Here is a 26,683-nt window from a genome sequence, read left to right on the forward strand (position 1 = left end):
CGTGAAAAGATTGACCGTACTATGTAGGAGGATTATATTAAATACCAGTACACTACAATTTATGTTTAATTAATATTTTTTATTGAATTAAAGTTTGATCAATTAAAGTAAGATGAAATAGTTAATTAAGTGGAGAATAAATATCTTTGTAGTAATTTATTACGTGATTTTATAAATTTTTGTTTATTTGATAAGATTGAATAAAGAATTGAGGCTATTTAATAGTTTTACAACTTATGAAATTCTTATGTTTATGAGAAAATAAACAACACAAAAATTTCATATCGCATGTCCAAACGAAACTTCAACTTCATCTCATGATTTCATATTATGATATCATATCATGATTCCACATCGTATGGCCAAACGAACCCTAAAGAATAAGAAACTATACTACTAATAAGGATACGAGGCAAGCCCTCACCTTTTTCCTAGAGAAGTGGAAGAATATGGATAATAATCCTATTTAATGGATTTTTTGTTCATGTTTAGTCTTCTTCATGTCTCTTACACTTGACTATTTATTAATCTTCTACCCTAGTTTTTGATTGTATGCACACTTAACTATTTATGTCCATAGTAAAACAAAATTGCATTATGTCATGTCCAATCATCCCTCAATTCTTTTTCGGCCCACCTCTATCTCTTCCAACTACCGTTACCGTCAACTTGTCAACTTCTCACAACTCCTTATTGTCGAATCCACCGCAACTCATGTCACATACATAAATTATTCAGTTTCATTTCTCTCGTCTTGTCCTTTACCAAGACAAACATACCATCATAATACTCTAGCTAGCATATTAATGAATGAAAAAAGTTGATCACGTATGATACAAGCGACAACAATTCTTTATTGTTCTTTCTATTCCTTGCCACAAACACATGCCTTTGATTCATCTATATTGATGCTAAAGGTTCTATCTTCACCATCAACCCTTAATAGAGTTAGTAGACCAAGATAAAAACTTTTTCGATAACCATTGAAACATAAAGCACTAAATATTGTTTTGATCATCAAACATAAGATTCAAACCAAGAATCTTCCTACTCTTATTAGTTGTGACAAAATATCCTCTCTTTTTTATAATGTATATACACGAATTTCATTATGAAAATTGACATGATACAATTCATAAAGAGTATAATATGCATGACCTTACTTTTCTTTATTCCCATCTACCCTCCTCCAAAACTCTCTTTTCAAACTATTTGAAAATTTAAGTCCAAACGCTAGCTATAATTGGAAGTTTAGTGGAAGATATGGAAATAGGGTTAAATAGAGGGACATGAAAAGAAAGAAACTTAAGGAGTAAATCTGGGGATAAATACGTGCTGAAGTGAAGAGCTCCGAAGTAATTTCCTTTCTCTCTCTTGTCGAAACAAAAAGCCTACCTACACCTCCGGAGCTAAATGTCCTAAAACTCTCTGTCGGAACAGAAAACGACAGAGACCATGGCTTCGAAGCTCCAACTCCAGCTCAAGGAGCTTGGATCCAAGCTTGACAACCCTCCTACTAGTAAAGACTCTCTTATCAAACTCTTAAAGGTGCGTTAAGAAATTCCTTAATTCTTCGAAACAAACTTGTTTGAATTCAATTATTCACATTGAATGCACTGCTTCCACTTGTGTTCTGTTTTTTTTCGCGTGATGAGTTGAAGCTCATGCAGTCTTGGTTGTTGTTTCAGTTGAATTAGGGTTAGTTGTACAGATTCCTGTTTTTCCCTTTCTGAAAGTGGGTAAAATTGGATAAAGCTTTCTTTTTTTCCTTTTACTTTTTGATATAATGTGAAATTTTGGTATTTTTAGTTTCTTCATGCGGTTTTATTTACCATTCCTTCTTACCGTTCTTCATGCCTTTTTGTCTTTCCCACTTACTCAATTTAGGGAAAATTTCCATTAAGTGAATTAAGAAACTGAAGAATCCAACTATAAAGGTTTCGACTTTAGGTTGCAGATGAGCTTCCTTTGCTGAATTAAAGCTTAAATGGGTTGTATACCCTATGCTGTTTTTTTTCTTCTTCTTCATACACTGTGCTGGATGAATAGCTATATATTATGTGGTCAGTTCACCCAATAGAAACATCATCTATTTTTTTTTTTTGTGTGTAAACAATGATCTCTTTTTAAAGATTGCATGTTTCCTATGTATACGCAGGGCTCTAGGAAGTTTGTAGTCCGAAATACTGGAATTATTTTGTCACCCTGCTATAGTACTTCTAGGATAAACACAGTCCAATGTAGCTTGATTTTAACTTCAAACCAAAATAAGGCATCCTAGTTCATATTAGTCTCACTTTTTTTTAGGGAAACTTCGCGATTGACAATTTGAAAAGAATCCAGAGCAACTTCTTCTTTAGTTGTTAATTGATTTGTATTTAAAATAAAAATTGGTGATGGGAAACCATGTGGCTCTTGGCAGTTACACCAAACCATAAACAGAGTGTTTTAGCTGCCTATAGCAACTTAATGCAGAGAAGAAATGTTATGTCATGTTGCTAGTCTCTCAAAATTTCCTGATTTTGGTGCTAGCAATAATTTGAAGTAAAATTCTGTTTGCTTGAGAAGTATCTCGTTTTGACCAAAGCCGCTCTTTAAATATGTGGAACTCTTCAAAGAGGGATGCATTTAATGGCTACTGTACAAAGAGTTCATCTGGATGAGCTTAGTGTGATGTAAGTTGTAATTTCAGGAGGTTCTGATAGTAAATGACCAGTCTTTAGCGAGTGTGTTGGTCAGTTGCAGTTAAATCAATCAATCTACTAAGTTTCAATCCTAAACTACTGGGGTCTGCCTTATGAATCCTGCGTATCCATCAATTCATTCCAGCATTAAGTATTTTTTTTATGCCATACCATGTTTTTTCTAAATGTAGAGACTCTCTATAATTCACACTTGACCCTGCACGGATGTACAAGTTTCTTACCGTAATAATTCCTGCAAACACCATTGTAATTGAAGGAATAACATAAAAAGTTTACTCGACTTAAAGTAGGTTGTAATGGTGTATATGTACCTATCAGTGCAGGGGTGTGTGCTCCATGTTATCTAAAGCTGATAATTACCAAATCTGTCCTGCAAATTTCAGCGCCTTCTTTGTTCTACTAGGGATCTTCTAAAGCAAAATAGCAAAGAAATGTTGTACATTGGGCATGGTTAATGGTCAATTTGGTCGATATATTTGCTTGTTTTGCTTTTTAGAGTAGATCGGCCTCTTTAGTTTTCTGTTTGCTAATGCCTTCTTTGTTATTTCCATCCTGGTGTATGGTGCCCACTTTTGGAGCCTGATTAATCCCGATTTGTGTACGCTCCACTTTGCGAGTAAGCTTTCCCTACTAGAGGCGGCTCCATTTTTAATAATCGAACCGAAACCTCTGGTAAAGGATGTAGGAGTACATTGGAGATAGTAATTCTGTTTGGTATGTCCTTATTTTCCACTTCTGTGGAAATTGACTGGCTAAATTATGTTTCTTGATTAATGCGTGCTTATTGATGCATGACTGAGTTGACCAAGTACAACAATCACAATAAGGTGACACTCTTTCTTGATCGTTAAATAATGTGACACTCTTGATTCTTGCAAATCAAAAAAGTAAAGAAATCTCATCTTCCACCATTTTTGTGCCCTTTGAAACCTTCTTAATTAAACATTTTGTACACTCTGCTTGCTGCTACTTTTCTAGTTATAGGTCTTTTTGAACACCATACTAACGGTTATGCTGCATCAAAATATTATTCTGTTGATGATCTTATCTCAACTTTGAGCTAACTGTAGTTTGACTGTTCTTGTCTTGGTATTCAGTTTCTTGGGAAAGAGTCAATGAGCAAATCAACCTTTTGAGGTTTTGTTTCTTTTGGGTCTTTCTGGTGTTTTCTTCTTTGGGTCAGTTGCAAGTTGATGTGTGCTTGTAATTGTTGTCGTCGTCTTTTGGTCTCTGTATCTTTTTTTTGGAATTTTGTATTGGACACTTCTCTTGAGTGCTATTCCTTGTAAACTTCTATGTATCCAGCACATCTTTTCCCTTTTTATGGGGATGTCCCTGAAGGGACGTATTCAGTTCAGTTTTTAATATGATCTTACTTGGTTTAACTTGTTTTCTGTTTGTACGATTGGCTATGAGGGTTTTACTTGTACTTCTAAAAAGAGATACTGGATAATTGTCTATCGCATATGGGTTTAAAAGAGGTAGTTTTCTATTCTCAAACTGCTTTTGTTACCTCCTGATCGCTTTAAGGTTTGTGTTATCACACACTTGAGATTCAGTTATGTGCTTGCCTTTCCGTTGCAGTAATGTTTGATTGAATCTATTACAAATTTGTAATGTATGATTGAATTTTTCACAAGCAGCAAGGTTCAACATTTCTTTCTGAGTTGGAGCAGTCGCCGCCAAAAGCTATGTTGGAAGCCATGCAGCCCTTACAATCTGCTATAGTTAAACCAGAACTCCTAAAGCATCAAGATAGGGAGGTTAAGCTTCTTGTTGCCACCTGTATCTGTGAGATAACAAGAATTACTGCACCTGAAGCACCGTACAGTGATGATGTTCTAAAGGTAATAATAAGTAATGGTAGAGACTCGATGACACATTTATGTGCCCTTGATTTTCCCATGGAGCAACTAAAAACCTGTTTTGTGCTTTGATTTGAGTCAGGACATCTTCCATTTGATTGTGAGCACTTTCAGCGGCTTAGGTGATATAAATAGTCCATCCTTTGGAAGAAGAGTTGTCATCTTAGAAACTCTAGCAAGGTACAGATCATGTGTTGTAATGCTGGATCTCGAGTGTGATGATCTTATCAATGAAATGTTCCAGACTTTTCTCAATGTTGTCAGGTGAGCTTTATCTTGTATTGAAGGTCCCGTCAGTAAATATTGTGGCAGATATGTCACCTAGTAGTGTTGCTGCATTCTCTTGCCTTTTTGAAGAATTTAGCACTGTGGCTAGAAGTTTTAATTCTTTATTCTGTTTAAAAGAAAATGTCACGAATTTCTCGTCTTTGATGACATTTAGTATCTCTTTTAGTTAGGTAAGTAATATTTTTTTCTTGGAGAAGGTAACTTTGTGTATATTGACAAGGACAGTACAAATGTTACTTCCTCAAAAAAAAAAAATCATTTACCTAACTAAAAAAAGATACTAAATGTCATCAAAGACCAGAAATTATTGATCCTGGAAAAGCTCATGTTTTCAAGCAGAATTCTAATGAGCAGGGAACATACATTAAAATATGGGACTCTACGAAAGACACCTATTCTTCTATACAAATAGGGATCTCATTGGTGCATCTAAAAGAAAAAAAACACAAGATGCCATTTTTGAAATGTACAAAGTTCATTTCAATCCGTCTAAATGTTCCTCTATTTCTCTCTTCTCATACTACCCACATAAGGGTCAAAGAGGCAACCTTCCATGCCTGGTCTTCTTTTCCTGCTTTAAATATCCAGCTTTGCGACTCCTCTCTTCTTATACCAGGTATCACCCAATGTGATCTGAAACAGTACAAAACCACCCACCACAGACCTGACGCCACCTTACAATGCAAATGACATTTAATATTTTTTTGATATGGCAAATAATGTTAATGCTGTCATTTAGTCAACTTGGGGCTAATATTCTCCGTGATATGATCATCCATCTCTCCTGATATGTACTCTAATAGCTTATGTTTCTTCCACTCTCCTCCAGTTATGAACTCTTTCACTTCAATCATTTCGCCTCACAATTATGTCACAATTGTTTGATCAACTTCTTCCAGCCACTTTGCTTTGTGAAAGCCATATTGAACTGTTTTTTTGGCGAAGAGCAATGGGTATAGTTTTTTTTTTTTTTTTTTTGCTTTATCCCCAATTCTAAGCTATGTTGCTTGGACTCTTCAAAAATGCCACTGGGTGTCGGATCCTCCAAAAGTAGTGCATTTTTGGAGGATCTGACACTGTTGCAGCTGCATTTTTGGAGAGTCCGAGCAACATAGTTTATAAGTGTTTCTCAGCCTGTTACATCAACAAAATAATCTAGTGTGACTGACTAATGTGAGAAAATTGAAGGTAAAACAAGGTAAGTGTTACTGCATATTTAAATGTGGTGTACTTAATTTAGGTATATGATAAAAACATTCATCTTGATGAATGTATGAAAATATATGTAGTGAAACAAAATTTTATCTCAAAATTTAAAAAATGTAGCTACTGTTGCTCCTGGATTTTTGTTGCTTCACCTCCCTCCCTAATTCACTAATTTTCTGTCTTGTACATATGCAGGGATGAGCATCAAGATAGTATTCTGACATCAATGCAAACTATTATGGTCGTTCTCATAGAAGAGAGTGAAGATATCCGGGAGGAGCTTTTACATGTCATTTTGTCGGTTCTAGGTCGTCATAAGAAAGTAAGTGTTTGTGACTTTGTGTTGCATGATGAAATATCAGCAGAAGTTTTTTTTTTGTTTGGATGCTTTGTCCTGAAGAACTGAGTTTTAACACTTTCTGTCAGGGTGTTTCGATAGCCGGAAGGGGGCTTGCTATGAAGGTGATAGAGCAGTGTTCAGGAAAATTGGAGCCCAGCATAAAGCAGTTTCTTGTATCTTCAATGTCTGGAGATAGCAGGCCAACAACATTTGAAATTGACTACCATGAAGTCATTTATGATATGTACCGTTGTGCTCCTCAGATCTTATCAGGAGTTGTTCCCTACATCACAGGAGAACTACTGGTACATTAATTTCTTCTTCCCATCTCTGTTATTAGATCATTTTATTTTCTAATGAAAATCATGTTAATTCGTGCTTTAGTTTTCAAATATGTCTTGACAACATAATTTCGATTATTGAAATTTACTTGCCTTGGTTGTTCTATCTTCTTTGCCTGGTTGGACCTTTAATGTAGCTGGTGTAGTTTAATGGAATATAGCCATTAGTTTATTTACTATAGAATATCTGAAGATGTCAGTCTTGAAGTAGTTGATCAACTCAAGATATGTGCCTAGAGTCATTTTATCTTCATTTATATAGGTGATCTTTTCTTCCCTTTCTTACTTCTGACGATCTAATGTACAAGCTTAAATGTGACAGACAGATCAGTTGGATGTACGATTAAAAGCTGTGCACTTAGTTGGGGATCTTTTTGCTCTATCGGAATCTGCTATCTCTGAGGCATTTCATCCGATTTTCTTGGAATTTTTGAAGAGACTTACTGATAGAATAGTTGAGGTCAGAATGTCTGTCCTTGAACATGTCAAGGGATGTCTGCTGTCAAATCCATTTAGACAAGAAGCACCTCAGATCATCTGTAAGAATTTTGGAAATCCTTCCTTCCTTCATTCCTTTATACTTATGCATTTAGTTGGTAATCTAATATAAACATATTCTAGCTGCCCTCCGGGACCGGCTGTTGGATTATGATGAAAATGTGCGCAAACAAGTTGTTGTCGTGCTTTGTGATGCTGCATGTAATGCCCTTACATCCATGAAGGTCGATACAATTAAGCTGGTAGCAGAGCGGATTCGGGATAAATCTGTATGTAACATGCCAAGTTTTAGGAGTCTAGTCTACTTTGACATCGATAATTAATGCATTCTTACTCCATCTTCTGATAGCTGTATGGTCTTATGTATTCAGCTTCTTGTTAAAAGATACACACTGGAGAGGCTAGCTGATATATACAGAATCTATTGCTTAAACTCTTCCAGTGGCTCAATTAAAGGCGTCGACTATGATTGGATCCCTGGGAGGATTTTAAGATGTTTTTATGACAAAGATTTCAGGTAAGCTGCCTTGAATTGCTTTTTACGGAATGATAAACTATGATTTTGATAAGTGAAAGATGGATCAATTATTTCCTTAGCTAAATGATGAGGAATCAAGTACTAAAGTATTAGGTTGTTTTCTTGGGAATCTTAAGCATTTGGAAAGTGAAGCTTCTACTGGAAACACCAACCCCAAGTTATACTGTAGTTCCTGAAGTTGGGCACATTCATAACTAGTTACTCTAGGCACACCTTATATTGGAGTTTTGGAATCTGAAACTATAACACAGAAATTTTACCTTTTTTAACCCGGTCCATTTATCAAGCACTCATTTAATACATTATTGACTACTGTTTTTTCTACAGATCGGACATCGTTGAGCACATTCTATGCTCATCCTTGTTCCCTAATGAATTCTCAGTCAAGGATAAAGTTAAAAACTGGGTTAAGGTTTTCTCAAGTTTTGACAAAGTTGAGGTTAGAGCACTTGAGAAGCTGCTGGAGCAGAAACAAAGGTTTGTCATGAATGCTCGATCTTGATGTCAGGTGTTCCTGGATGTTGTTTGTGTCTTCTTTATGTCCCTCACCTTTGAAGTACAACCTGAATTACATATTCATTGAGTTTTGGATGAGCTGCAGGTTGCAGCAAGAGATGAGGAGGTATCTTTCTTTAAGGCAGATGCAGCAGGTTTGTAACTCTTCCACTCTTTGTTCCTGAACAATAAAAGGTTAAAAGTGAACAATAAAAGGCTAACAGAACTTCATTGTAAAATAATTGCAGGATGGCGATGCCACTGAGATTCAAAAAAAAGTTGTATTTTGCTTCCGCATTATGTCTCGTTGTTTTACTGATCCTGGGAAGGCGGAAGAGAGCTTTCAGATTCTTGATCAGTTAAAAGATGCTAATGTCTGGAGGATATTAACAGTTCTCCTTGATCCAAACAGCAACTCTATTCGAGCTTCTAGTTCTCGGGTAAGGAGAAACCTAGTTTTGAATATAATGTAGGTTCTCATTTGTTTTGTCTACTGATATATTGAAGCCGCTGAAATGCCTAGGTATGTATGAGTACATGACATTTTTCCTATGATGTTTTCTCGATCAGGATGAATTGCTTAAGATCCTTGGTGAAAAGCATCGGCTCTACGACTTCCTGGGCACACTTTCTATGAAGTGCTCATATATACTTTTCAACAAGGAACATGTAAAAGAAATTCTCCAGGAGACTAACATACAGAAATCTGCTGGAAGCACTGATTTGATTCTGTCTTGCACACATCTTCTTGTGGTAATTTAACACTAACTTGCTTCATCTATATAAATGCATATTTTTTATCCTTATGTTTGCTTGCTAGACTTTATTGTAACCTATAAAGGAGAGAACTGAAATGGAAGGCACTTTTGGTTGTTGCATTGGATGCCTGAAATGGGTTTTATTAGTAGGCATGCCCTATAGGCTATATTCTGGTAAATTTTAGCTTGTAATAGTGGTGCCTTGGCATCTATGATTGTCTTGCTTGCAGAACTATCACATCTTCAAGAGTCTGCCTAAGTGCCCTATAAATTGTGAGCAATTTGATGCATTGCTACCTTCAGATGTCACTACAAATGTGTCGTCTCTGATTTAATCAATTATCCATGTTTTTTTTAGAATGAAATCAAATTATCCATGTTTTAGAAAGTACATAATTACCTTTTCTGTGTCTTTCTTCAATTCATGTCTTTCTTTGATGAACATTGCAGATTCTTGCACGTTTCTGTCCATTTCTACTTAGTGGAATTGAGGAAGATTTGATACATCTTCTTGAAGATGATAATGAGATAATTAAAGAAGGTGTCTTGCATGTTTTGGCAAAGGCTGGTGCAGCCATCCGAGAAAAATTGGGAGATTCTTCAAGGTTCACATTTGAAGCTTTTATGCTTTAGTTCCTTGCTGCGATATACTGAAACATTATGCTTGCAACTTACAGGTCTTTAGACCTTATGCTTGAGAGGATTTGCTTGGAGGGAAGCCGGAGGCAGGCCAAGTATGCTATACATGCACTTGCATCAATAATGAAGGATGATGGACTCAAGTCATTGTCTGTTCTATATAAGGTAGGTCATAATCTCACTATACCCATACAAATTACTGCCTATTGATTTATCCTCTCTCTCGAGGTTTATCTTTGTCATATGTTGGTGAAATATTTGGGTGTTACATTACCTGTGTAATGTGCAGAGACTTGTTGATATGCTAGAAGAGAAGTCACATTTACCTGCTGTACTACAATCTCTTGGATGTATTGCACAGACTGCTATGCCAGTCTTTGAGACAAGGGAGAAAGAGATTGAGCAGTTCATAAAGAAAAACATATTGGAGCTTAGTCATGTATGCCTCTTGAATTAATGCCAAATTTTGCGACATTGTTTACCTCCTCTTTTAGCATTCATCTAAAGGCAAACTATTCTTTTCAGACATCTGAAGGTAAAGCCAAAGAAAGTTGGGAGGACCGAAGTGAGATCTGTTCAATGAAGGTCAGATTTTACTGTTTGGTTATCTCCGTTACGATTTTCAGAATTATGACTATTTTCTAAAGGATAAATTGGCATTTTCATTCAATATTGATATACAGATATTTGGAATTAAGACACTGGTCAAAAGCTATTTACCAGTGAAGGACGCTAACCTTCGATTGGGGATTGATGACTTGTTGGGAATCCTGAAAAACATACTCTCTTTTGGGGAAATCTCAATTCAAATTAAGTCAAGGTACTGCTACTGTGCAGGAATTATCCTCTTTTGGGGGTTGTGGCAATAGATGGATGTGCTTTGCATAGTTTGTTACAAGGCTTTCTTTCTACAGTAGATTTGGCTTCTCTTTCACTTATCTTTGCCATTTTGCAGTTCTGTTGATAAGGCCCATTTAAGACTTGCTGCAGCAAAAGCTATGCTTCGTCTATCAAAGCACTGGGACCACAAGATTCCTGTGGATGTCTTTTACCTTACTCTTGGGACATCAGAGGTGAAGTTACCCCCCCCCCCCCCAAACCCCACCCACTGCGCTGATGTCCCTCATACACAACAATTTTCAGCAATTGCTTTCTAGAGACAAATTGTTTGAATAATTTTTTTTTAACTGTTAATGCTACTAGGCCAGTTTCCCTCAAGTAAAGAAGTTATTCCTCAACAAAGTCCATCAATACCTGAAGGATCGTTATTTGGACCCGAAGTATACTTGTGCCTTCTTACTTGACTTGCAGTTTCAGCAGCCAGATTTTGAAGAGGTGTGAATTGTGATTGTTGTACTGGCATGTCTCTCTTGGTTATATGTTTATACTTGTTAATGAATTTGTTATCTCCCAATTATTGACAGATCAAGAGCAACTTAAGTGATGTTATCCAGATCTATCAGCAGGGGAAGGCACGTCAACTTTCTGTGCAATCTGAAGCTATTACCCCAGTTCCTTATCCAGAATATATTCTACCATACTTGGTCCATGCTCTTGCTCATCATTCTTCATTTCCTAACATCGACGAATGCAAGGATGTCAAAGTATTTGAGCCTACTTATAGGTACAAGTGTTTCCTGACCTTATTGATGGTTGCATGTATAGAAGTTTAAAGAGATCGAGGCTGCCTCAAAATGCATTTCCGTGACCCTCCACCCCAACCAGTTATTCTCACGATTTTCAGTCTACATATCTTTAGATGCTGATCTTAGTTTTACTTGATTGTCACTTCATAAGCAGGGTTACTTGCATAATATAGGCTACCGGTAGTAATCCCCCTCTTTTACCAGTTATAATAGTCTTCCGTGATTATGCTGGCTATGGTAAGCTCTTAGTACTTTGCTTACTGAAATAGTGTGTGGAGGACTTCATTTAAGTGTAGTGTTTGCTGTAACTTACACCCATCCCGCAAACCCCCCCCCCCCCCCCCCAACCAAAAAAAAATGGGGTTGTGGGGGGGGGGGTTCTTGGTGTATTGGATTTTTGTATTTTTCTTTTGGGGAGGAAAGGGAGTGCGTACAAGTTGTTTGCCTGCATAACATGGAGTACCATAAGATTTTGTTCTCTTCACCAGTCTCTTTGTAGAAGGCTTACTAGAATAATACATGAAGCACTCATCTGAATGTAGTTCTTGTTGTAACTTATCCCACAAAAAGGTGGTGCTTGGAGAATTGGCCTTTTTTCTTGGGGGAGGGCAGGGAGTGTGTACTAGTTGTTTATTTGAAGAATAGGTTGGACCAACCAGCTGTACCCGTATCTGTTATTACTTGGAAAGAAGGTGCATGGTATCACCAATTACTTCTGAGTATAAATTCAGACCAGAATGATGGGACAGTTAGTCAGAAAAAATGGTGGAAACTTGTCCCTGCTTGCATATGGTGGACCATTTGGAAGGAGAGGAACTACAGAGCTTTTGAAGACAAATATAATTTGTGGAGAAAATCAAGATGAATTGTATATTTTTGTTTTATTTTTGGTGTAAAGAAAGCTATGCTGAGGAGGCTGAATCACTAGTTGATATGATAGGATCCTTGTGAAGCAGTAGCCTAAGCTTGGTTGGGATTTTGTTAAGTCTTTTGCACTGTTATGGGGTAATTTAAAAAAATATATATATACATATAGTTACCAATCTCAAAAAAAAGTATAAATTCAGAAATCGTGCTGATTTGTTATAAGGAATCTGTACAGCCTCTACTTGTCTAACAAAGAAGGAAAAATAGAATGAAATAATGGGAATTAAATCTGCCTTTGCTACTATTGATAACACTCAATGACATATATTCTAAACGTTGGTGTCACTTTCTCGTTGTGTTAATCCTCATGGCTGAATGGCTAAACTACTTTGCCTGGAGGTAAAGAAGGGTACTTGTCATCTACTCTGGATGTATAGTTCCTTGACTGTTGAATTTATGTCTACGGTTTGACTTGTTTTTTTTTTTTCCCTTCCCTTTAATATTTTCTACTGTTTAGTTCTCTATTCTGTCTTAATTCGGGCACATTTTAATAAGGTAATGAGAGTGCTGGTAGTTACATCCAAAAGGATCAACCTACACTAAGGGGTCGTTTGGTTGGGAACGAGTTATCCCGAGATTAATTATTCTGGATAAGTTATTCCCCCATGTATATGGATAACTTATCCCACCGCTAATGTGTAAATGAGGGATAAATAATCCCAGGACTGCCTTATACCTCCAACCCAACACAAGATAAAATTGTTGAGTCAGTCATTTTATCCCTGGGATTATTGTACCTTATACCTCACACCCAACGACTCCTAATACTTCACAGTTGAATTATGAGTTGATGAAATCTAAAATGGCTTCAGGAACATTTACAACAACCATGCTGTTCCAAAAGTAAAAGAATACATTTTAACTTAAAGAATAAGGGGTCGTTTGGTTGGGAACTAGTTATCCCAGGATTAATCCTATCCTGGGGTTAGTTATCCTGGGATAACTTATTCCACCATTTATATGGGATAACTTATCCAATCACTATGCTATAAATGGTGGGATAAGTTATCCCAAACATGTCAACCAAACAAGACATCTAAATTTTATCCCAGGACTATTTATGCTTATCCCTCACACCAAACGAGCCCCAAGTGTAGAAACCTTGATGTCTTGAAAAAAATATGGAGTTCCTTTATCTCTAGATCATTCGCCATACTAGCCTGCTGTTGGTGTGTAATTCCACATTTTGAGGGGTGTTTTACTGATTCCAGCACACTCTCCAGCTTTACAAAAGCTGTGGGGTAGTCTTCGGCATTGCCCATTTGAGATTCAGTACACTGGAGCATATTCTGAATCTGCATGGCCTCTTTACAGTGTAACAAAGGCGCTTTGTGTCTTTATATTGCTCTTCACACGGCACAAATTTGTTGCAAATATCATGTCTTTTATTTGTAGATTATGTGGTGTTAGGCAGGTTTCCTTAGCGGGCTTAGCCACAAGCCATGTGAAACAGTTGATCTTGTAAGCTGCACAAGTCTTCCATATTTGTCTCCAGGGCCAATGGGGAATGAGGGAACTGGTAGGGGGGGTCTATTCAACAAGCAATAGCAAGACTTTACAGTGACTACCTTCTTCTCCCTTCCAAAGCATTTTATCTTGTCATGTCATCAGTGGAGTTCCAACTAGTAATTGGAAGATTCTTCCAAGTTCTCATACCCCAGTCATTGCAATTCCATCTAAATAGTATGTTCGACCCTTGATTGGACTTACATTTAGCAACTGTAGCATTGGGGTTGAACATGCTAAGATAAATAGAATGTTCCTCAGTTTTTCTAATGAGGACATATTGTTGTTGATATGTGTCTCCTATTTGGTACCTTCTTGGTACTCTCTAACAAAATCATTCACTATTTTCATAAAGAATCCAAAACATGTTACATATTTTCATTTTTAATAAACTCATTGTAATACCTATGAATAAGCATTTGTTTGCAACCCTAGGCATACTCTAGGGATGGACATGTATGGAGTCTCCAACATTGGATCCATTAGTGGCATGATGACCATTTAAAGATGTACCCAAACCCTTTGTATGATGTCAGTTGTATTGTAATTAGTTGTTTGGCATTGTCTGTCATCTGTGTGCAAGTTTGTCTAATGGAGGTACATTGTGATCATTAACATTTATGTAGATTCAGTTGCTGCATCCGGGGAAATCCTGCTTCTCAAAGCTCTACTTTTTGTTGAATATATTTGAATGTTTTGTTTCAGGCAATTGCACGTTTTCCTCTCAATGTTGGTGCATGGAGATGAAGAGGGGAAACCTGAAGGTGGTATCAGTAGAGAGAAGGAAAGCATTTCAACGATTAAGTCTATCCTTCACAGTATAAAACATTCAGAAGATGTAGTAGATTCCACAAAATCAAAGGTAAGAAGGGAAAGCTGATACTTGTTTAAATGTGTCAATGCCTGTCATTCTACGTAGCTTCTATCACTTAGTGCCAGTGGAATATATGCACAAACAAAACAACGATAAGTGTGAACAGCTGAGAATTGAGATTATCCTGCTGTTTGATCGTATGAATACTTTTGCAGAACTCATATGCTGTCTCAGACCTTGGCCTGTCAATTACAAATCGGTTAGTTCCTAACCATGATGATCTTAAGGAGTTGAAAGCATCAGTATCACTACCTCCATCGCTTTACAAACAACATGAGAAGAATGAAGAGAAAGACCAGTCTCTGGTATGCCATGTTAGATGCTGCTTATCATTTGTGTCATACACCTTCATATTTCAATATAACTGTATTTCACAGGCTGAATGGCTGGAAACGTGAGATTCATCAGTATTTAGGCTTTGTTTAGAAATGGTGTATGTTTCTATATTTTTCATATGAAGTAAGATAATTTTGTTACTGTTTAGTACCTAGAAGGTACTGCAGAAGTACAAAAGACCAAAACATGATCCCAGCAACAGTTGTTTACAACATTAAGGCATCCTAAAAATCCAAAGAAATGATGTATTTTCCAGCGTATTTCTCCTACACCAACAGTATAAATTTTGTGTGCATCTTTACTTAACAGCGACAGTCTGTTATTTTTTTTACTTCAAAGCACTTATTGTTTCTTTCATCCAATTGTCCACATAATTCAAGGTGGGATCAAAACATGATCCCAGCAACAGTTGCATCATCAATACCTCCACATGAAGGAGTAGTGTCTGTTCCTATAATGATGAATTTTATGTATCAATTCAGAAGTGTGGATTCACTACCCCAGTAAATTCTCTCTTTTTTTCTCTTTTCTTTTTCAGACTCTTGCTTTCTACACAAAATTTCAACCTGTATTCTGTTGTCTGTTGGTTGGACTCCTTGCTGCCTTCTATTACTTGACTCTCTGTAATCTTTCTTATTTCTAAATTTACTTTCTTCTTCTTCACAAAATTGTGTTGGCAGTTGACCTTTCAAATGTCACTTCCTTTTTGTGTGTGTTAAACTCTGTACACCTTCAGGTTGATTTACAAATAAATTCTGTTTTTTTATCAGGTTGTGAATGAACTTCTGCATATATCCAACAATTGGATGATCTTGATCTGTGAAAAAATTAGGCTGCCTATTGAGACTTAGTTAATTCTTACCACCAAAATGAAGTCTCCTTCAATTCTATATTGCAAAACTAACATTCTTTTGAAGGAAAATTGAAATGCACATTCCAATTGCACATAAAATGCCTTATTGACCTGTTCTTTCCCAAGTCACAATCCTTTCCCATCTCCAACCGTTCAATTCTGCCTGCCTCATTTCTGGTACCCCACTGCTTCTGTGCTAACTAAAGCCCTTCGGTCTGCAGTCCTTGTTTTCACCACTATTGATTGTGTTATACTTCCATTGTTTTCACCACCGTTGGTCGTGTGTTATTCTTTTACGGAAGCACGCCGAGGTCGGATGCAATATATTGATTGAATCCGAGCATGTGACAGATGATGTAAGGCCATTGTATTGGCCAGAGATAAATAGAAAAAGAGGGTTCCAGGAGGTCATTGGCTTCCCTACAGTCGAAGTTGGGTTTTCTTCTTGGGTGAAAATGACAAGGAGAGAAATCTGCGAAGAATGAGTGGACCAAGTAGGGGGGGGGGGTTGTGTTACTGGGAGTAGGAGAGGAGGGCTAAGATGGATGAGAAGTGGACTGGGGTGGGAATGAATCTCCCTAGGTAGGAAAGCATGGAGGGCAGAATTAGGGTAGACGGTTAGTAGGAAGTAAAGTGTTGTGGTAGAACAGGGTTCCAGTCTTGAACATTTGCATATTCCCTTACCTGCTTTATTACTATTATGCTAGCATTATCTTATGCTTCAATTTTATTACTACTGTTTTTTCTTTCACTTTGGCTATCCTTAATATTTGTACTGTCTGTACTTTTCATTCTTCAATATCTTCATCCTAGGTTTTACTCTTTCTTCTCTTTCAATTATTTGAAAAGTTGATTTTCTTGATTCGAGGGTATATCGGAAACAACCTCTCTACCTCACAAGAGTAGGGGTAAGGTCTATGTACATCTCACCCTCCTGAAAGCCCTCTTGCGGGGAATCTACTGGGTATGTTGTTGTATTATACTTAATAATTTCATTTCAGAATGATGCGTCTTCTCTTCTGAAGAAGGTTTATCAAGTTTCAATGAGTTTTATTTGTGTTTTAAACATCCATTCCTCCAAAAATCATTGAAGATGATAGCATCTACTTAATTGTTCTTTTAGAAAACAGTATCTTTCTTCAGCAGATGAAAGTTTTTGATAGGAAGGTAAATTTTCAATGATGGCACCAAGAAAGATGCTAATGTGTACAGGAAAAATGAACCCTGTTCCTCCCAATTCTGCAGAGAGCTCAAGAACTCCACAAAAATATTTACAGCATGAGCAACTTTCAAATGATACCATACTTTTATCTTTGTGTTTGCTTCATCTATATTTGCCTCTGAACTTTTCTTCCTCACAACATAAAATGTGTGATGTTCACCTTCTGTGATTTGACAGGTTGAAGTTAAGACATGGTTGGCAGATGAGGGCATCATGGTTCACTTTGAATCAATCAAGTTTGAAACTAACGGAACAGTAAGCCTTGGTACTAACTATTTTTTTTGCTAGTGATAAAACCTGTTGACTGATTATTGTTCTTCCACTTTCTTTTCACCAGCTGAAGTCAGAAATCACTGAAGACGAAGCCATGAAAGACAGTGAAACTGAAGGAAATGAGGTGCCTTTAGGAAAAATAATGGAACGGCTTAAAGCTAGATCTAAGATGCGGAAAGAGGTGAAGGACGACTCTTCACCTGCTGAGGTGAGAACTGAAAATGATGTTGACATCTTGAAAGTGGTGAGGGAGATAGATTCAAATAATGTTGTTGATGATAATAAGTTGGATGCAAGCAATGGCCATGAATCTGCAGTCAAAACTAAAGCCAGCAATAAACGTCAGAAAAGAAAAACAGGAACTGATATTTCTGTACCAAAAGGTGCAAAGCGACAAAGGTCATCTTCTTCTTCGGTCCATAAACTTTCTTCGAAACTCAAGGATTCTATTGAAAAGGAGGAGGATCTTCAATCCATGTCAGAAGATAAGTCCTCGGAGGAAAATGTTTTTGAACCTGAAGAGCCGGACCTATTAACATCATCTATCAGGAAGAAAACAAGTCTCCCACCTAAACAAAAGCGTAAAGCTACTGATAAGAACCATGATGACACTCATGAAATTGGAATGGACAGCCGTGAAGTGAAAGTAAGATTTTTTAATTGTAGAATTGATTTATAAGCTAGATATATAATTTATCTCTTTTAGTTCTTATCTGTTTGCTCCTGCAGAAAATTAAAGGAAACACAGAAGCAGTTAATACACATATGCAAGGTAATAACAAGTCAGGATCTCATAAGAAATCGAAGAAGAAAAGTGTATCTGGACTGGCCAAGGTAAGTTTCCCATCTGTATAGTTGATGCTTTGTTTCCCTACCCACTCTTAGACATGTTTCTGAGTGAATCTGATACCTGTCCCTCTGTAATGAAAAGTAATATATTGTGGGTGTATATTTACTTACACGGTAGAGATAAGATTTACTTTCGGATGATAAATAAGTTTGCGTATCATTTTGTGATCTGTGCTGGTTCTTTGCTAAACTCTATGGTCCAACTTTTAGGACTAACTGTCAAAGTGGATATATTCTATCATTTGTAACTCAATCTGATTGGTCTGCTAGACCTTTAACAAAGCATTGTTTGCAGTTCTGCTACATTCCTTTGATGAATGTGGCCTGAATTTCTTCAGTACCTTTGATCCCCTTGTAACTCAACATAACTGTGATAATGCGTCTTCCCTATGCTGTGTGGTAACTTCATTTTTTAAATCTGTTTGCAAATTTTACTGTTAACTCCTGGTAAACAGGAGGTTCACTGCAAAGATGAGTAGTGGCTAGCCCCTTTGTCATAGAAGAATGCTAAGTAAATATAGCCATCAGATAGTTGATGAAGAAATTGCCTTAATAAGGAGGATCTTAGTTATGTCATGGATACTCATTTATGATTATGGATTTATCCATTCTAGAAATGAGAACACTTTATATTAAGGTTTAAGGAAAATGAGTATTAGACCAGTTTTACATGGTTGCGTTCTAGCACATTGGTACTTGGAGTGTCTATAGCACTGGCTATGTTAAGTTTTTCTGCCGTGTGGTGAGAGAATTGTTCCACCAATTGGTGTGGCATAAAATGTAGTCTGTTCCTTTTTTAAGAGGGTTTCAGAGTGCAGATTACTTACTTAGCATAAACAACACCAAGTGAGCTGTGCTTTTTTCGTTCTGTCCCCTTTGGTTCCTCTAAGGATAATCAAGCTAGTCTTGAAGTTATTATTATCAAGCTAAAAATATGATTTATTGTCTAAAATAATTGGGTTTTTTCTTTTTTTTGAACAATCAGTTTTTATTGAAATGGACAATCATATTCTACTAACAAATTGGTTACGGAGAACCTGTAGAATGCAGAAAGTCTAAAGTTCCAGCATGGTGATTTACTCCCCCCCCCCCCCAAAAAAAAAAAAAAAAGGAGGAAAAAACCAGATTACTCGACTAAAACCAGAAAATATTGCGTAAGCAAAACTATATAAGATTAAAAATATGTGAAAATTCGAGAATAAAATCCAAATTTTTTGGAAGTAAGTGCCAAGAACCCTAATTGATCTTTATATTAAAAAATTAGCGGATTAAAATTCATTGTGATACTAATAGAGTCAATTCAAGAACTTAGATCAAAAGTGATCTAGACCCCTATTTTGAAGAAATTAGAGACAATAATTCTATCAAAAAGAAATTATAGACAATAATTAGTAAAAGACTGATTACCTTCTTTAATGTACTTTAATAGAAACCAAACATATCAAGTTAAGAATTAATCTTACCTCCAAAAGAATGTTTTTTCTAAGGTTGCAAGGTAAATTCAAGCCACCACACACAAAGGTGTAAAAGAAAAGAAACCTCTCAAATAAAATTAATAATAATGTTCTTATGAAAAATATCAAAATCCACTCCTATATATAGATGGAACCTTCCCAAATAGTAGGGATTGGAATCCTATTTTGGGCTAGAATTTCAGCACTTTAAGGGGTCGTTTGGTAGGCCGCATTAGAAGAAATAGTCCATGTATTATGTAAGGTATTATTTAGTACCATGTTTGGTAGGAATTTTGGCCTATGTATAACTAATCCATGGATTAGTTATACCTCCTACATCGTCTTATAGGATATATTACTAATACCTTCCATTTGGAGGTATTAGTAATATATTGATATAATACCATGGGATAAGTGTATGTAAAGACAAAAATATCCCTCAAATTATTTTAATTATTTTGTTTATTTTCTTGATTTTATGATTTATATTTGTACTAGTAAATTTATTTAAATAAATTAGCTTACAAATTATTTAGAGGGAGTTGTTTGTTACTGAATAAATCCAAAACAAATCAATACAAATTTGAAATGTGAGTTGTTTATTTGTATATGACGTTTGTGACCTTAATTAAATGTATTATATATATATATATATATATATATATTTGTGTGGTTTTCTAATTATTTGTATTTTGAACAACTTACAAAATTACATACATATTAAAACCACAACTTGCAATTTTTATGTGTAAATGTAGATGGTTTATTCAACTTTACCATTGTTGACCGTCTTTTCGATTTTAAAAGTAGATGGTTTATCTTTTTTAAATTTAAAAATGACATTTTGTGAGTGATCAATTTATTAAGATGACAATTATTTATCCTCAAATAATTCAAGTGAAAAAATAGCAAAACAAAATTGTTCTTCTCATATAGCTAGTTCGAAGGCCAAAAAAAATAAAATATTGTTCAGCAATTATCTACCTTGACCCAACTACATAATAATTCAAGGGTATAATTGGAAAGAAGTTTTTTATAGAGTTTTAATCCAAACACAAGATGAGGTGGGAAACAATGAACCAAACACTTGATAAAAATAAACCCTGCATTGCTAATCCCTGCACTACTAATCCCTGCGTTACTAATCCCTGCATTACTAATCCCTGCGTTATTAATCTTTGTACCAAACGACCCCTAAGTATGCAAATCAGCACTGTGTTGGGCATGCAAATTTGGCTCCTTTGGGGCTCCATGTGGTGCTAATCTTCCTCCTCTTGGGATTGAACTTGTACTATGAAATAACGTAGCACTTAACTTATGGATTTTGGCTCATTTTTATCATTTTAGCAAGTGCTTATAAGCACTTGTTTAATTTACCCAAACACTCCAAAAGTGCTGAAAAGCTATATTGGCTTAAAAACACTTAAAATAAGCCACTGCAAACAGGTTCTTATTAGTCCACTCTTCACCACAATTCTTGAACTCATTCTTGGGATCTTCTTCCATGATTAGTATCTTCTTGATTTTCATTTGAAGCCCATCAACCTTTAATGGAAGTATGTCACTATGGTTGCTATCAGAAAACCAAAAGAGTTATTTCGCCAAGTGTCTTTCTTTCTTTTCAATCGTTTACTGACTAAGAGTTGCACCTTCATCTCTGTTTTAAAATATCCCCTTTTATCTAATGCTATTTTGGGCCTGGTAATTAACTTTCTCAGACGTGGTTGTAAAAAGGCTGTCAGGAGGTGAGCAGAATGTTTAAGACTTACTCGTAAAGTCATTTGTTGCACGTAATTGTAGAAGGATTACCATGTCTTATGAGTAATTAACTTTCTCGGTTGCTGTTGTAAAAATGCCCTTAGGAGGAGAGCACAGAATGTTTAGGCTGACTCTGTATGCTTGCATTGCTACTACATATAAATATTCCTTTAACATTTGTTCTAGTCTAGTTATTCTCTTCACCAAATGGCTTACTGTGTGGATTATCATGGTGTATTGTTTAGGTTATCTATATAACCAATTGTTTTGTTTTTTATTTAATTTCATTAACACTTATGAAGGAAGTTGGGCTAGGTATAGTTTTGCAACTTTTGTGCTGTTTTATACCTCCTTTTCTTCTTTCTAATCCAAAGATGCACGTCATCAATATTTGCATATTTTCTGATTGTATTATTTGTTAATGCTTTTATCTGGTTTTCTCTAGTGCACGTCAAAGGATGATACAACTCCCACTGTGGACTTGATTGGTTGCAGAATTAAAATTTGGTGGCCCATGGATAAGAAGTAAGCTGCTCTTAACTCGAGAGGAGTAAATGTTCTTTCTAGTTCTTTCAAGCTATGTGCTGCCACAGCTATCTTGGAGATCGTTGCTTTTTTAGTTTTTCCTTGCATGATTAAACTTCCTTTTATACTGATTTTTCATCAAGCTTGCTGATTGCCTTGGAACAATACACGTAGTTATGTTTATATGTACTCTTAACACATCATGTTCATCATTGTTGCTTCTTTCTCATATCCACTTTATTCTTTTGCTCAACTTCTGTTGGTTGTCTTCCATTACAATTGCGGTCATTGGTCATGGGGATGTTGTCTGCGTTTTCTTCTTTAATCCTTACTCTTGACTCTGATCTGTATTTTGGTTAATGTGGTCTTCAAGATTATTAGGTTAGAGCACTAACTCCAAGTATTTGACAGATTCTATGAAGGTGTTGTCAAGTCTTTTGACACTCATAAAAGCAAACACGTTGTAAGCTGCATTTCTAGTACATCAATTATTATTATTTTATTACTACAGTTGACGAACTTCAGCAATTTTTTTTAATATGTCAACTTCTATTGATTCTTTGCTATGGTTTATTGTCAATTGTATCAAAGGTGCTATATGATGATGGTGATGTAGAAGTCCTCCGATTGGAAAAGGAGTGTTGGGAGCTTGTTGGTGGTGTGCAGAAACCTGCGAAGGTATGCTTTTCCTTTTAGTGTTACGTCATCCTTGCAAACTTTTTATTTTTATTCTTGCGCTGAACCCATGCATTTTGGCTTTTCTGATTGTATATTTGAACACCATTTACAGGGTTCAAATTCCAAAAAGGGTTCAGGCTACAAGAAAGAGTAAGCGATTCATCTGCTTTAGTAGTTACGGGGGTTTTTTAAATTATTTTTGTGATTATCGCAATTCCTTTTCTTCTTCTGATAAGTTCTGGGGATTCTGTTTTATATGGTACTTAAAATTGAGGAATTGTATTCTTGAGCGTTTGAATTGTGTTGATGGTACTTCTCTTGTTGAGTTCTCTGGATATCATACCTCAGGTTGCATAGTTCTTCTCCCCATTGATGTAGATGGGTAATGGGTTGGTATATAATGATTATTTCTGCCTTTGTTGTTCCAGACTATTATTAAGTGTTGACGACTAGCTTAATTCTTTTCTAATCTTGATTTTTTAACGCCTTTCACAAAAGAACTGTTAACTTAGCATAATATGGCTCCTTTTAAGTTTCATGCATTATGATGTTACCTTTCTCAACAAAAAAAAAAGAAGGTTTTATGCATTATGCAAATAAGCTGTGGGAATGAGTAAATATCTTCATTTATATGTCCCTTGTAGTTTTGTTTTATGTCTTCCGGCGCCTTGTGTATTAGCATTATAGACGAATTATGAGTTGCTTTAACCTCCCCGTCTTCATTTAATGACTGCAGATCTGGAGAGAGGAAAAATAGGACTCTTGCTGCCTCCAGGCAAAAGAAGGAGACAGATAAGATGTGAGCTTGATTCTTTAACTTGATTGCACATAATTTGTTTGTGTATTTCCTATTTGCCTTATGCGTGCTGTTTTGCTGACAGGTCTCCATTATCGCCAGTACGAGGGAAGAGAACTCCAAGGAAGAACTTAAAGTATGGACAAAAAGGTCCATCAAAATATTCTTTGAGCAGAAGAAGCCTGCTTTTAGGCAAGCCGTTGACAACCTCAAAGTCCAAGGCAGATAATTTAAGCTCAGGTGAGGTTCTTTTGATTCTCTTTTTCTTTCGATTTCTTGATTTATTATTCTTGTTGGCATTCTAGTTAATTGTATCATTTGTTGCTTGGTATGTTCTGTTATGCAAAGGTCAACAAATGAAAGGATAGAGAGTCTGGAAGTCATTTATGCACATGGAGGGGAGGGTATGCTTAGGCGTTTAAGAGGGTGGAGTCTATCAGGTGGGCTGATGAGGGTGGGGAAAGGAGGCAAGAGTTCGGGTTGCAAAGTTATTTTCTGATGGAGGGGACAATTGGATATATCCTGAGGTGAAAAGTAAAAAAGAATGAGGAACTATCAGAGTGATGGAATGTTGATTGGGGAGTTGAGTGAGGCATTTGATGATTTAAAATGCAGCAATGCCATCTCTTTCTTTAAAGAAAGAACAATAACCTCATTTGGATCTTGAAGTTCCTTGAAATTTAGAGTACTTCTCCAAGTTAATTTTTAAGCCAAAGTTATTACCTTTTTTTTAGCTCTTGTAAATTGACTGTAGAAAGTGGAAAATTTCTTTTCGTTGTGGTCTTTGGATAAACATTTTGAACGAGTGGGATACTTTAAGTGGCAATACATCTTTCAAGATAGGGGATGGGAGTAAGGTTAGTTTTGAGGGGCATGACTGGTGTAGAGACAACATTTGAGATCCACTTTATCAAACATCTATGAAGGTTCATGCCAAAATGAGATTACTGTCCAACATCTTTGGATATTATAAGAGGGGAACATCTTTTTGGCACTTCCCCTTCCAGAAGCAACCTTCGGGATTGGAAGTTTGAGGAATCCAAAGCCTCCTTGAAATGCCTTTAAACAAGGGATACTTGCGTAGATGTAGGCTTTGGCTATCTAGTTTACCCAACATGGCTGAAATATGCACTGCATACACTGTCGGAGTCTCGGTTGTATATATTGTGTATAGGTATGTATATTTATGTATAGCTATGTAGTTTTAATATAAAGTACAAACTACCTACACACTGTGTAGGTATTTTGTAAGCTAGATGGCCCAATGGTATTGGGCTGTAATTTTTCTTTTAAAAAAAAACCCCATCATTTAAAAAAAAAAAGAATCTTGGAAATAGAAGAGATCCATATTGGACAAAATTACAACTTAGAAGTATCTATGTGGTCGTAGTTTTTCGCTTATTTCCCTTTTGGGACAACTGTTTAGTAAATTGTAGCCTTCTTTTGAGAAAACGTTGGATGATTGGTTAAAATTTTTCAAGTTATTGAAATTGTTAGATGACAATCTAATGTTTTGTTGGTAAGTTTTATATGAGGAAATAATAGACCCGAGTCTAACCTTCTCCGGAGAGATTTTCCGAAGGCTATATTTGCTCAATTTTATAAATAGGGACAAAAATTAAATGTGGCCTAAAAGGAGACATTTTTTAGAGATCAGGCAACAATTTGTTCTCTTGCCACGATTATTCAGTAGTAGCAGTGAAATAAAAAACTTATTCTCTTATTTTCAATCTAGAGTATGAAAAGAGATTTTCTTCTAATCACTGTCTTTTAGTTTCTCATGATACTCAGAAATAGCTTTATTGTTGTAAATTTGTAATCTACGAGTTTGAATGGATCAAGGATAAACCATCGCACTCATTAAATCTACACTGGCATCTGTTCCTGCTCCTACGAGGTTGTCACTAGGATCTCATGTGTTAATTTACTTGATGTTCCTAAACTTTGTTGTCCCATTCCACTGGATTCCTTCCCTGTTGTGTTCTTGCTAAATGATCCATTTTCAGTTATCTTAACTCTTGTTACAAAATCAAAATTGGAATATTCTCAAGTAATAGGAGAACTTCCATTATGTCTTAGGTGTTGGCATTAGTTTCTTAAGGTAGAATAATTTTGACAGTCTCCCCGTTATGCTATTCATGATCTCCCCTAGCTTTCTAATCTGACATTTGGCTTTACTAGGTGAATCAGAAAGTGAACAGAAAGAAAGCACGCATGGGTTCAGTTTGTCTGAACATGAACTGTCTGACAAGGATGACATATCATACTCTGATGGGAAACCAGGGGCTGATGCTGATAGGTTGAGTGATATGGAGGAGTCTGAAGAAGAAGAATGTCCCATGGAAAATAAAGATGAGGATGAACCTGGCACCCCTCAGGATTCTCGTGGATCAGACAGGGAGATCTCTTCTTCACATGAGAATCCACATGCAGATGGATCTACAGAGAAGTCGAATGATGTTGCTGAAAGATCAGATTCTCATGGGAGTGTAAGAGATGATGCTGACAGTCATTCAACTGATCAAGGCGACTCTGAAAGTAGCTCGGCTGCTAAATCTGATGAAGAATTATCCGACGATGAGCTACTTGTAATGCCTATTCTTGTGCACTATTTATTGGGACATATATTTCTTGATGAATGATAATTTAGTAATAAGTTATTGCCATACGCAGAGCACGTGGAAACAACGAGCAGGGAAGTCGGCTGGAGGGAAGTAAACCAGCAGAAAGGCCATCATATGATCATGACTAATGATTTTTAGAGATGCAGCATCCTGGAGAGCATGTAGGATCAAGCCGAATACCGTCATCCTAAGAAGATGATACCATTAACAGTGACATTAATAAGTTTATGAAGTACAGTTTACCACATAGAAAATGGTAGGGCACAGGTTTATTAAAAGGTAGGGAGCAAGGACAAGAATGTGCATTCCCACAGTTTGTGTAGCTGCGGTCTAGAGGTAACTGATATGAGTCAATAGCAGTTCTCTTAGGCATTGTACAGCTCTAGTGTAGTAAGTTGGCATTAACTTACCCAACTAACCGATCCTGTGTTGCAGCTCGGTTATTGTTGTAGTCTTGTGTCTTCATTTTGTATATTTTGTTGTTTAGAGTAGTTACAGAAATGCGTCTGTTGTAGTTCCTCCCTCCTTTATAAGATCCGTGGATTCTTGTAAACTGTAGATTTGTAAGCATTTGTGGTGCATGGAATCAGTAACATTAGCACGCTTTTCACTTCTTTTTTGCTTCTAATTCTCAATATTTGTGAATGAGGTGTTTTCTACCTGAACTATTAGATATTCACTTTTTCTAT

The 26,683-nt window shown here is 36.2% G+C and overlaps 1 protein-coding gene across 1 annotated transcript; it reads left to right on the top strand.

The window, feature by feature from the left end:
• Positions 1 to 1,363: 1,363 nt before the first annotated feature.
• On the top strand, positions 1,364 to 26,614 carry LOC125817943 (sister chromatid cohesion protein PDS5 homolog A). Its single transcript, XM_049497447.1, has 33 exons — positions 1,364 to 1,548; positions 4,349 to 4,552; positions 4,653 to 4,834; positions 6,260 to 6,386; positions 6,491 to 6,709; positions 7,068 to 7,284; positions 7,367 to 7,512; positions 7,615 to 7,760; positions 8,109 to 8,258; positions 8,383 to 8,431; positions 8,525 to 8,716; positions 8,847 to 9,029; positions 9,485 to 9,639; positions 9,712 to 9,838; positions 9,963 to 10,112; positions 10,199 to 10,258; positions 10,357 to 10,493; positions 10,629 to 10,746; positions 10,877 to 11,008; positions 11,098 to 11,297; positions 14,458 to 14,614; positions 14,782 to 14,931; positions 17,215 to 17,292; positions 17,375 to 17,956; positions 18,040 to 18,144; positions 21,817 to 21,896; positions 22,308 to 22,359; positions 22,488 to 22,574; positions 22,687 to 22,724; positions 23,311 to 23,373; positions 23,456 to 23,610; positions 25,552 to 25,958; positions 26,044 to 26,614. Exons 1-33 carry the CDS (start codon positions 1,456 to 1,458, stop codon positions 26,086 to 26,088), a joined length of 4,986 nt encoding a protein of 1,661 aa, XP_049353404.1. The 5' UTR covers positions 1,364 to 1,455; the 3' UTR covers positions 26,089 to 26,614.
• The last annotated feature ends 69 nt before the right edge of the window (positions 26,615 to 26,683 follow it).

Source organism: Solanum verrucosum, unplaced genomic scaffold (assembly GCF_900185275.1).
Source record: "Solanum verrucosum unplaced genomic scaffold, falcon-dt-bn FXZP01000254.1, whole genome shotgun sequence".
NCBI lineage: Eukaryota > Viridiplantae > Streptophyta > Magnoliopsida > Solanales > Solanaceae > Solanum > Solanum verrucosum.

What these genes read in the sequence shown, in the direction of transcription:
- LOC125817943 (XM_049497447.1), top strand. Translation starts at nt 1,456, where the DNA reads ATGGCTTCGAAGCTCCAACTCCAGCTCAAGGAGCTTGGATCCAAGCTT. An exon ending in CATTGTCTGTTCTATATAAG is followed by an intron (nt 9,839 to 9,962) that starts GTAGGTCATAAT and finishes TGTAATGTGCAG; the next exon opens with AGACTTGTTGATATGCTAGA. An exon ending in TGGACAGCCGTGAAGTGAAA is followed by an intron (nt 17,957 to 18,039) that starts GTAAGATTTTTT and finishes TTGCTCCTGCAG; the next exon opens with AAAATTAAAGGAAACACAGA.